Raw genomic sequence first — 13,428 nt, forward strand, 5'->3', positions numbered from 1 at the left:
ATTCATAGATTTAAGTTCCATCCAATCTTGCCAAGACACATTCAAGCTATTATGTATCTCTCTCTCTCTGTCTTCTGACAAACAGGCACGGTATTTTGCCCCTGAGAATCTGAAACCACTGGTCGACCGATACTCGAAAATATGATAGTGGATCCAACCCATGTGCTGTGATGATAAGTAGCTCCCTGGGTTCTCCCAACTTGATCTTCTTTTATTTGCAGCTCACTCAAAATCATGCTAAGTATGAATGAGTCTCTGCAGGACAGGAAAGAAATTCACAGGCCATTTTTAGGTCTTAAAACTTTATTGGAGGGTTTGGCATCTTGGGCTATATTTAATCTTCGGATTTTGGAGTTTTCCCAAATTGTACTACTCAGTGGCAATGTTTTTCAAGGTACAATTCAGAGTACTCTGGAATATCTTAGATGGGGATGACAAGAAATCCAAGTCCAATATAGACGTAGATCTATTTTTTGAAAATTCACTGTATGCAGGTTGAGTGAGCTGTCTAATGTGGTATCTTTTCATTTTTATGTATGTGGATATTTTACCCATATGTTGTCCTTTTTTATTGTAACTGTATTTGTCCATGTGTGATCTATAGTCATGTCTAAGATTGCCATTAGTTTTTTTTTTTTTTGTGAAAAAAAACGGATTGTTATTAGTATGGCTGGTGGTGTGATTGGTGATTCTGTTGTAAGATGTTTGAATTGTATGTCTCTTAGTGCGTCTAAAATTTCAACATTGTTGAGTATATTATGGCTTATCGTGCATCACGACTCAAAGTAGTTGGAACAAGGTATGGGTCTATGTAGTTTTAAGTTTCTTTTGAATTGGCATAATATATTTGATCGTGCTAAGTGCTCATTTGTTATGTATTTGTTATGTGATGTTTATTGAAGTACTGGTTAAAGATGTTTGGATAAGTAGTGTTTAATGTCTAGATAAGTATGGTGATCTGTTTTTTGCGAGAGTGGTAGTTTGTTAGATGCCAAACAACTTTTGTTTCTGGTCTACATGTCACTACTAAGTGTTTATGGATAGGTTGAGTATACGCAAGTTTGTTAGATTTGAAAGTTTGTATAATGTTGTGGATACGAAACCGTGCGTTTTAATTTGTTTACCAGGTTGAATGGACAATGTGGACGATGTCAAGCATTGTGTTCTAAAGATTGATTGTTTTTTAGTTGGTTGGATAGGAAATTAAATTTCAATGATTCTTTCCTCTTTAAAATTATTTTATTATCCATATTGTTGGTAGTCAAGTATGTGTTCTTTCCATGTAATTGTTGCTTTTGAATTCTTGCGTGGTCCAAATTTGGTTGTTGAACTCTATCCACATTACTTATTTTTTACTTCATTTTACTCTTTTGGATAGTCAATTACAAAGCCATCTAGTAAGTATGCTGATATCCCTTGTATGCATCTTAATTGTTGTGTACTCAAGTAATCATTTTAGGGCTTTTTGAGATTTGTTTTAATTTTGAGTAATTTTTGCATTTGTTGTCCTTGCTTCATAGGGTGATGAAAACTCATGTAGTTTTCTCAATCGATTAGTATCAATCATTCCTAGCATATTTATTAGTAGTTCGTTATGCTAATGAAACAAAATAGTTGATACCTATAGGGCAAGGAATACAAATACAAGGCTATTATGAAAGTGCCAATCCAATGGATTTTGGATAGTTACATATACACGCTATGATGGGATAGCCATGATATTTTGGTGGAAGCACGATTTTTTATACTATGGTTGAACAAGGATTGTATACGAGAATGTATGGCACAAATCCTTGTGATATGCAATATTAATTCATGGTGTGCAAGGCCCAATGTATTTGGGTATGGTTGAAAATATGCAAAATCTTATATATGGCAGTATTTATTTGATGCTTGGAACAAAGAATAGTGTATTTGGTATTGCAATTGTGCTTCCAAATACTTATGGTAAGGAATGAATATTGCTCATACAAATGCATTGTTTACTTTTGGTTTTGATGTAAATTTAACAAATGTATTTTTATTGCAGCAGCCAATGTATGACAACTTAACACTCGAAGGAACAGCAAAAGATTATGATGAGGATGAAAAAGCATCATAGTTGTCATGTATAAAAGGTATGATAAGATAAAATACTGAACTAAATGGTACCTTAAGATTTTATAAGGTACAATACGACATTAGTACTGAAAAAAAATAACTTGATTATTTTGAACTTAAGACAATAGAATAGATGTTTAAAGTCTAAATAGCAATGTTATAAGAGTATATATGATGAATATTTAAGGATAACATATCAATCTCATGTCGCATGTGTAACATTGATCATACAAGTGCTTTGTTTGGTGTTGGTTTTGATGTAAATTTAACAAAAAAAAATTTGCAACAGTAGTCAAAATATGATAACTTGACACTCAAAGGGACATTAAAAGATAATGATGAAAATGAAAAGGTAACATAGTTGTCATGTATGAAATGTACGATTAGATAAAATGCAGTACTAAATGGTACGTTAAGATTTTACAAGGTATAGTACGATATTAGTATTGAAAAAAAATAACTTGATTTTTTTGAATCTATGATAATAGAATAGATATTTAAAGTCTAAATAGCAATGCTATGAGAGTCTATATGATGAATATTTAAGGGTAGCATGTCAATCTCATGTCGCATGCATAACATGCACTACTGTTACTGACAAGTTACAAGTACATAGATGAGAGTATATACATCATACACAAAGGATCATACAAATAGTAAGCGTGAGAAATTTGAGAGGGAGAAAGAAGATATATATATATATATATATATATATATATATATATATATATATATATAGGCTTGGGGAAGAGTGTCCAAACAAAAAGGGTTAATTTTTTCATACTAAATCATATAAATACATACGGTACAATATATAGATAGGAGCGGATATATTGTATTTGAAGGATCATACAAATAAAAATAGGCTTGAGAGAAGAAGATTGTGTGTGTGTATGTGTGTGCCTAAGAAGAGAAAATAAAGAAAGAATAAAAAAAGAATAAAAATGATCAAATAGTGAATTTTTTTATACTAAATCATATGAATATGTATGGTATGATATAGTACAAATTGTACCATATGAATGATTTCATACTAAGTACGGAGATAATCCTGAAAAGCAGTGAAGTTTAAGTCCTTCAGTGGTGTACAAGATAGGCTGCAAGCTTGGACTTTGATTCAGCAGTTCGATGTAGTCTATTTAGAGAGGAACCTTACGAAATCCTCAAAGATTGAAAAGGCAACCATTTTATTAAAATGTAATGCATTACAGTGGTTGTCTACTCTTTTGATATTATGTAGAGTACCATCAATGTGGATATAATTCAAGCAAATGTTTGTATTAAATTAGTTGACAAATATCTTTAAGGTGAACATCATAACAGCTTGGAATAAGTTGAATGTTAAGAAATGTAGAAATTTGAAGCAATATAATAAAAACTTTTGGGATGTGTTGATACCTATTATATCGTATCATTCCATATCCCTTCATGAGCAAGTGAAAAAATATATTTGTGGGCTATTTAAAGACATGAATGATTTTTGTATTAAATCTAGCGTGTCTAGCATATCTTAGCTCATAGAGCTTGTTATTATAGTCGACGCTTTATTGCATGGAAAGAATTTCGACTTCTTAGAGAGTCGGGATAAGCTAAATATAAAGTTATTTAAGGTTGAGAAAATGGACAGATCTAAAAACTAACTTAAAAAGAGACCAAAATAGCAAGGACTGTCCCAATAGGCAACAAGCTAGAAAATTAGAAAATCAAGGAGATTCTAAAGGAAAAAAATCCAAAACATCAATGGGATTGGTGTTCGATATTGTTTGTAATCAGTAAAATAATGATGCTATTAAGTTGTGCAGAGTATGCATTGATTTTCTTTGATTATGATGTACGAGTCAACTTCATCTCTGTTGACATGGAAGTCCCTCTAGGCATTAGAGAATAAGATGGTATCTATGAGGAAAGTTGGGATGGCATGTAAAGGCCATGTAGAGTATATCACATCGCTCATTGGAGATTTGTGAGTGCATATTCAGGGATATGTGGACAATGAAGAGTTATTCATTACTTGAGGATTGTGATATATTGCTTGGTATGCAATGTGTCACCGTATACATACAATGATTGATTCTCGTGCAAAAAAAATCATTATTGAACTTAAGATAAATATACTCATACCTTATGTAGTTAAAAGGTGAATTTGTTACTATAGTATCTACAATTGTCATTTTTGAAGTAATGCAAAATTATCTTTTATTATATTTGGTTTTTACTAAGGATAAAGATTATAGTGAGAATATCAGGAGCATGTCTAAGTTAGAGAAGAATCACATATCATTTTTAAAAATATATATTGATTGCATCTCTTAGTCACTTTCAAGGCAACTACTAGTAGCTGAAAGGCCAGAAGATCATGGTATAGATCTTATCCTTGGAAGTAGTCCACCTAATAAGTCACCCTGCAATGTGAATGCAACCCAATAAAAGAAGATTATAAGTCGAGTAAATGAGTTGTTAGAAAAATTGATTCAGTCTAGCTCATCTCATTTTTGTTCTTCAATGCTTTTGATGCAGAAAAATGATGGTTAATGGTATATGTGCATTGATTATCGTGCGATGTGCTCTGAACAAGATCATGATAAAGAATCGCCTTCTAATTTCTCGGATCGATAATGTTATAGTTAGATTGCAAGGGAGGGGGGGGAGGGGGGGGGGGGAGAGTCATATTTAACCGTATAGAGTTGAAAAGTGGGTATCATGAGATACGCATTAGACCTGAAGATATACTTAAGATAGCTTTCATGGCATCTTTTGAATTGTATGAGTTTCTTGTTATGCCTTTTGGACTTATGAATGTTCCTATCACTTTTAATGAGATGATGGATCATATCTTCAAGTCACAAAGAATTTATGGCTATTTTTTCTAATGACATGATTATCTATTCAAAGAACGTGACAAAGCATAGAAGACCCTTAGACATTGTGTTCAATGAATTGTTTGAGCATAGGCTGGTTAAAAATGATTAAAAAAGTGAATTCTTCTTGCATGAAATCCATTTTTTTGGGCATATTCTATCAGTTGATGGTATTCGCATGGACCTTTCAAAGGTTGAGGCAATAGAATTATAGCTACCTTTGAGAGATGTGTATAATATCTGTAGCATCTTGGGTTTATGTTCTTACTACAGGAAGTATGTACGTAAGTTTGCTGAAATTGTCTCTCCATTGCATGCCTTACAGAAAAAGGATGTGTCATTTAGATGGACAAAATTTGAAATTACAGCATTGGGATCGTTTCTATGCAAGACGATTGAGTTGTGGCTTAGAAGAGTCAAATTCTGCACGGTGCAAAAAATGATTTGCATATCTATGAGAAAGAGCTCTTGGTTGTAATTCATACACTATGTGAAAATATTACTTATTGGGGGTTGATTTTACGATGCAGACATACCATCAAACTTTAAGGTACTTTTTAACACACACAAAGTTCTTAGAGCAGCATATGAGATGGAAAAATTTTCTCTCTATGTTTCGCTTTCAAATTATACATATTGATGGTAAAAATAACATTGTGGTTGATGCATCATTACGTAAGGCACAAATTTCAGCCCTCATCATAGTTAATCACATTGAGTTGGATGCCATGAAATAGAAATATGTTATTGATATGGACTTTGCTAATATTTATGATCAACTTTGCAATGGCTAAAGGCATGAACACTTTATGCTAAGAGATGGATTTTTTATGATACATGGAAGATTGTGTGTCACTCACAAAGCAATTAGGGCCCATAGTCATCATTAAAAGTCATGCTCCTCCGTATGTGGGACGCAAAGGTATTGTTGCTATGGTCAAGGTAGTGAAACATTTCTTTTATTGGCTAGCTTTGAGGTACGATGTAGAACAATTTGTTAGGACATGCATCGTATGTTGAAAGGTAAAGTATAATAGCCAAAAGATGTTGGGCTTATTGTAGCCCTTGCCTATTCTGGGTAGCCCTTGGCAAAGCATTGCAATGGACTTTATTTTTTAGCTTTCTAGGACACCTAAAAGGAATGATGGGATATGGACCATCATTTGCACGTTTAGCAAACAAGTCCATTTTATTTCTGTGAGGAAGAAAATAAAGGTTAATCATATGACATGATTGTTTTTGCATTACATCTTTAAATATCATAGTATGCCAAAGTCGATCATTACTAATGGAGACCCTTGGATGACCAATTTATTTTGAAAGGGGTTGTTTGAGAATATGGATATCACGCTAAAATTCTCATGATCCTTCCATTCGCAAATAGATGTTCAGCTTAAGGAAGCAAATTCTATAGTGTTAGATCTTTTGAAGTGTTATGTTTCAAACCACAAGACATAGTGGGAGCAATATTTGCCCTTGGTTGTGTTTGCTTATAATAGTTCCATGGGCAAAGCTCATTTGAGGTGGTTGAGAGTGGCAAGAAGACACTAGCTATTCTATAAACTAAGGATAAGATCTTTGAGACTAACCGTTATGTGGAAAACTTAGATGCAACCTATGCAAAGATAAAGTATGCACTTCAAAGATCACAAGTAAAGCAAAAGAGAACAATTGATTGCCACATACGTGCTTTGCAATTTGCACACGGTGATCATGTAGTATTGCTGCATTTCGAAAAGGCAAGGCTAAAAAAGATGGAAGGAAGAGAAAGATTGTATTCGAAGTTGAGTATAAGATATATGGACCCTTTCAAGTGTTGGAAAAGATCAGTGATGTGGCATGTCGATTGAAATTATCTCCACATTGGCGGATACACTACCTTTTATATCAACTTGTTGAGGCCTTTTCATGGTGATGTGCCAAAGGATATATTTGCTGAAATCTAGCCTGAGATTGAGGAGCTGGATGAGATTTCGATACAAGATTGAAATATCATGTCTTCTATAATAAGCATGCACCATAGTTTATCATCATTAGAGTTAGGCCTCCCTCAATTAGCTTCCTTTTCCTTGATTTGCAACCTTTAGCATTCTCCTATCAACAATATGGTGGATAACATGACATATTGATAAATATCATCCATGTGCATTATTTATTAGTAAACACATTCCAACATTTCAAGAGAAGATCACATCAAATGTTAACATAAGTGTAACTTTGTTGATAGAAAGGCAATGGATTCTTCAATATTATTGTAAATTTTCACTTCAAATTAGGATATGCGTGGCTCATATCATCACATACACATATTAATATTGTTAATCTAATTCACACATATATATGGGATCATTAATAAATCAATTTTTTTTCTCTTTAAACTAAGCTTCTATATAATCCAAGTCCTATGACATATGGATATCTATATTGTCACACTTATTGATATATGCATAGTTGACTTGATTTCCTAGTCAATCATGCATCCTCTCATACAATCACACACTTCATGCATATATTACACCCACACATGTATAGACTCACATATATGTACTCAGTTATAGTTCAAGGATCTATTCTCCTAACCTTCTCTCTATTTCTTGTACTAGGATTCTCTCTCTCTCTCTCTCTCTCTCTCTCTCTCTCTCTCTCTCTCTCTCTCTCTCTCTCTCTCTCTCTCTCTCTCTCTCTCTCTCTCTCTCTCTCTCTCTCTCTCTCTCTCTCTCTCTCTCTCTCTCTCTCTCTCTCTCTCTCTCTCTCTCTCTCTCTCTCTCTCTCTCTCTCTTAACTCATCAATACATGTGCACAAATGACCTTTGCTTTTGCGCTTTTTGGGATTGTAACGTATCCGCCTTGATTACGTGACGAGTAACGTTTTAGTAGTTGCCCAGAGTTTACCTTCTAGTTGTTGCCATCCGTACCCTAACCAAAATAATCAGATTTTGCCCAACTAGTTAATCCTAGATCTATCCCACAAGGGAAGCCTCCTATCGTTATCCATAGAGGACCAACCTGAAGGTTCCTAATTGATCTAGCATTCACCTATCAACAACTAGCTCACATCCGGAGGTGTCCTTCGAGAGGCTTCTTGTTCGGAATGAGCAACTGCCATTACCGTTAATTCATGGAGTACAATACTTTTTTCCAGTAGTAGCAAACTAAGGATTTATGAAATCCCTCGCAATGCTCTGACACAGTTGTAGTACATTTCCCCGAAGATAATTTATAGTTCGGGTTTTGAGACCAACCCTAGGTAAGTTAGCGAATTAGCTCTTCCTAGCGTTTGTTTTTTGGGAAACCTCTCGGCTAACCGAGACCACCATACCATAGAACTGGATTCGTTGGGAATCTATCCACCCACTTCCCTCTATGGAAGTTCTTAGTTATCTAATTACCTACGACTATACGTGAAACATATAAAAGCATCTTCATTAATTAAAATCCCTTTATGCATAGTTCGTATACGTAATTTACTCATGGACATACAATCAAAATTTTAAAAAAAATTATTGATTATATTTCATAATGTGTGTTCTCCTACCCATACAGGAGAAAAATTGCCAAGATCAAATCCACCTATAGCTAGCGTTTATAGATGTCCCAAGTAGAACTCGGGCCATACAGGGTACCAAGTAGTTCTTAGTGCGTAAGGGATTTACTAGCCAGAGTCCCCCCTGGCACCTTATCCACCTCCTACTTAATACGATCCCTGTTAGAAGACCTCACACCATCAGAGCCGGTCTATGCTTCCGCAGCAGTAAAAACATCCCCTCTTGGTATGGGGATTCAGCACCTATCCTTGGGGGAGATATAAGGCTCCTTAATTTTTATATGTTTCAATACTTAATTCAATCATGATCTAATCTAGAAAATCACAAACAAGATTGATGTCTTCAGGTAGTTATGACTTCAATCAATCATGCAACTTTCAAGTGATGCTTAATGTAGTAGCAATCAACACTTGAGTTTTACATAATGAACTCTTCTCCTTGGAATTTAACTAAGGGTATCTAGATTTTGGGATCTCTTAACTTCCCAGTTCTTGTAACCAAGTTTCTTGGCCTTAAGTCCGTTTCTTCAACTTAGAGATATTCCCGGTCTTTAAAATCTTTTACTAGAGCTTCTAGATTAAAACTATATCCTTGGCTAGTTTCTTCAGGGTTTTGTTCTTAGTAAATTTGTCTTGAATTCACTAGTCTTCTTTTCTATGGGGTTAACCTTAAAATTCCTCATGATTTCTCTTGAGTTTTAGGTTTTCATAGTTCCCTTAACAGTTTCTAGCCTATAAGATGTTCTTATCTTATTCGTATTGATTTTGAATATAAATTTTCTTTGAAAAATATGTGGTATCGCGATTAGTAAAGGGTTGTTATCTGTGCTCGTGACTCCGTTAGTAACTCTTATGCTCGCAACTCCAATTGTTACTTCCACATTGAAGGGTCATTCGCGATTTTCACTTTTGAATTCTTTTTTTTTTTAGGCCATGTTAGAAATATGATTCGTAGAAGAAGAACACAACAATAATACTGGTTGGCAAGGGTGTAAGATTCTCAATGGTGATGATGGATATTGTGGGATTCAACGATGTAGGCCTCGCGGATGGTTCTTCTTGCTTCATGGAGAGCAATACTTTTCTCTCTCTCACCTTGGCAAGAAGAACAAGGGTAGCTCTTTCTCTAGTATAGAGCAAGAGCGAGAGAATACGTATGATCTCTTTCTCTCTAGTAGACAGAATAGGAACGAGAGTAGAGGTATGATAGAATAGGATAGAGTTCTTTAGTGTCTTCTCTTCTCGGATTAGAGTAGAAGAGGATGAGAGACCTTCAATGTATCCCCTCATTGGGTTAAATGGAATGATGTCTCCTTGTCTCACGAAATAGAGTCTCCTCCTTCTCGATCGGCATCTCGTCCTCGTCAAGATTGCTTTTGTCTCCCTCTCTTGGTATGGAGCTAGATGTCGCACGAGATTCATGCGGGGGTTCATGAAGTCGCTTGCCCCAGGGACAGGAATTTGTTATCGATTTTCAAAAATAGGCAAGAAGCTTTGAGCTCAACTCAAGCCAATCTCCATAGTGACTCGCGATGTTGGAACTTCAATGTAGGCAAGGGATAAAATCTCAACCTGAAGCCTTACACGCACTTGTGATTTTTGATAGCCCTTCTCTCCTCCTTGTCCTCCCTTTTATAGTTTTTCTCCACTCTCTCATGTGTGTTTTTTCTTTACTTTTTTCATAAAGCTTAAAGGCGTTTAGCTTTAAAGCTTATGTTTTTTTCACTAGTTTTGTTTTTTCTTCCCTGTGTCTGTTTGCAACTTGTTTGGATCATAACTTCGTCATATTAACTCCGAATATAGTCATCCGAGTACTCAAAACGATCGAAAGCGGACAGAATTGCGAAAATCCATCAAAAATAGATGAAAATGATGATTTTCGCAAAATCGTGCCATTTTTCTCTTTTGTCTTGGACAACTTATTACCTTCAAAATAAGTCATAGTATATGTTTAGACCCATCTAAAGTGGAAATCAAGTCATCTAAACATGATACTAGAGATTTCAGACTATTCTAGTAAACCAGTCCTGCTTCTTGTAAATCCTGTAGGGATTCTGCAGTACGTATACGCACAAATAAACTAAGTAATGGTGACATTATAGGGATGTTTCAATCAACTTAACTCTATCTTAGATATAGGTTTATATCATATCAACAAATATACACATCAAGTTAAGCTTAAATGTATCAGTCACTAGCACATGGTCATTCTAACTAAGTATATCTTACCAATGCTACAAAATAGTGGTGACAAAATAAACTTCCACCCTAATTATAGGAGGGTGATGATGTGGTTCTTTCTAGTACATGCTACATCCAAAAATAGATACTATCACATCACACGAGATTCATAATTGTGAGCCCTACACCCACCCATTGGTTATTACATTTTACCTATGTTATCATATTGTATACATATTCATGCTTATGTCATTGATTTTCCACATCATGACACATCAACCAAGCCCACAAGTTATGCCTTGTCAACTAGTCCTTGGCACCATGCTGGCATTGTTGGTTCAACAACAGGCTAGTCCATAGATTTGAATGCCATGTTGGCATTGCAATGAACATGTGTGTGTGTGTGTGTGTGTGTGTGTGTGTGTGTGTGTGTGTGTGTGTGTGTGTGTGTGTGTGTGTGTGTGTGTGTGTGTGTGTGTGTGTGTGTGTGTGTGTGTGTGTGTGTGAAGAGATTATACATTTTGGCTTTGCTAACATACACACAATAGGCAAATAACATCGATAGTAGCATTTGTGTCAACAAGGAAATGGCTAAGACTTCATTATATATGTTAAGCATAGTTTAGATTCCAACATGGCAAGTGTGTGGTATAGAGCTACTCGAAACCACAATAAGTATAGTTCAAAACAATATCTACAAGGAGATGTCAATTTTAGAGCAACAAATTGTGTAGGTTTGTAACATGCAATGGCAATAGTAGCAACATGTTCATCATCATCATCATCTCTCTCTCTCTCTCTCTCTCTCTCTCTCTCTCTCTCTCTCTCTCTCTCTCTCTCTCTCTCTCTCTCTCTCTCTCTCTCTCTCTCTCTCTCTCTCTCTCTCTCTCTCTCTCTCTCTCTCTCTCTCTCTCTCTCTCTCTCTCTCTCTAACAACCATTAATATTAAACCTTTATCCTAGATGTACACAACAAAATTAACATGGACTTTGTCTTCTTTATGCACATCCACACACACACACACTCTCTCTCTCATTGCTTTAACTCACAAATACATGTACATGAATGACCTTTTCTCTTGGAAATTTTGTGATGTTTCAACTAGCTGGACTCTATCCTAGGTATAAATCCATCTCATATTGACAAATGCAAATATCAATTTAATCTAATGTGTATGGGTCACTAGCACACTATCATTCCCACCAAGTATGGATTACAAGCATTGTAAAATAGTGGTGGTGGAATTGAATTACACCCCTAGTTATAGGGCAATGATGTCGTTCTAGTTCTGGTAGTACATAATAAGTATCCAAAATTAGACAGTATTGCATCACATGAGATTTGTGGTATAATTTTGAGTCCTACAAGCATCACAAGGCCCTTTGTGACAATATCCAACGCATCACCAAGCCAACTTGAAATCCATAAACTAGCGAAGAGGGGAGGGGTGAAGTGCATCAAGTGCCTCTTGTACGAAGAGATGGGAGGGTGCTCAAGAACTTCTCAAAGAATGTCATCAAGGATGCCATTAGCTACATAGAGCATGCTTGAGGTCATCGTTGCATTATTGAAGATTGGATTTCCCTTTAATCATTAAGCTAATCCCATTTTGGATGGATGACTCACAAAGTGACTTCAATTTTAAGAGAGCAGTAAAGTATGGGTTAGCAACATGAAATGGCAATAGTAGCCATGTGTATGACAAATCAATCCATTATCATATTTAGTAGCTTTTAAAAATGTGACAATGCATAAATATGTCCAAAATCAACCTAACAATGGTTCATTTATCATTTTTTATGGCTCTGAGGATAATGAAATGGTAATAGCACTAACAACATGTACAACTCATATCAATACTCCATCTACTAGTTCGTATTCACTTAATGTCACCTTCCAAGCAATGCAATAGGCTTCATCTTAGTATTTGTGTTGGCATAACTTTGCACCATAATCATTAAGATAAGATATCATTTGGTGTGGACTTGTCTTAGCAAAATGTTCAATTACCATGAATATTTTGGCTTGTGCCTTGTAGCATAATTGAAATTCTCTCAAATGTATATGAATGGTGACCTCCAAAGAGTTAGCATTACAAGATATATTAGGAAGAACAAGGGATGAATCCTTTCTTTGCTTTTTATTATGGTAGTAGAACCCTTCTTTAGAAATATGGACAAAAAACTATAATATGGTGGTACCAAGGGGCTTTCCCTACCTAAGGGTGGTAGCGTTTATGCCTAGATGCTTATAAATCACTTCTTCATTTGCATGTAGGTTCATAGAATGAATTGCCAAATTTCATTCTAAACATTTATTACTAGTTTGTTAAACTCTTTGGTTTTAGTTTGATTTTTGGAAAACAAACTTTTTAATATTTATAACTAGTTTAAAATCTTTGGTTTTGGATTTAATTTGGATAAAAAAAGTTCGTTATGTTCATGAAGATGTTCAAAGCATCATAGAAGGGCCATTTTTAGGTATTTAGGTTGCACCTTAGGTGTTTATTAGACCTTAGAAAAGTGAAATAACATTAAGAGGTGGGTAAATGTGACCCTAAGCATGGTTGGAAAATTAGTTGTCAAAATGGTGTAGACCTTGATTATGTTTTTTATTCTTGTCTTGTTTAAGAAGGCTCTAGAAATAGTAGAAACGGTCTTCTGTGATTTCTTATGGTAGGTTCATGAGAAAAAAATATTGAACTCTACTCCTTAAGTATGAGTTAATGACAATTTTGGCATAGGC

General features: G+C 35.1%; 1 protein-coding gene across 1 annotated transcript in view; it reads left to right on the forward strand.

Moving 5' to 3' along the window:
- LOC148041900 (Tetratricopeptide repeat (TPR)-like superfamily protein) overlaps window positions 1–566 on the forward strand; it is a 174,609-nt gene extending 174,043 nt beyond the window's left edge. Inside the window, exon 15 of the mRNA XM_087683924.1 lies at window positions 86–566. Coding sequence (XP_087540050.1) covers window positions 86–145 — 60 coding nt within the window. The 3' untranslated portion in view covers window positions 146–566. The remainder of the gene's footprint in view (window positions 1–85) is intronic.
- The last annotated feature ends 12,862 nt before the right edge of the window (window positions 567–13,428 follow it).

The sequence above is a fragment of the Lygodium microphyllum genome, chromosome 1 (genome assembly GCF_053477565.2).
Source record: "Lygodium microphyllum isolate KBCC chromosome 1, Lygodium_microphyllum_v1.1.10, whole genome shotgun sequence".
Classification (NCBI taxonomy): domain Eukaryota; kingdom Viridiplantae; phylum Streptophyta; class Polypodiopsida; order Schizaeales; family Lygodiaceae; genus Lygodium; species Lygodium microphyllum.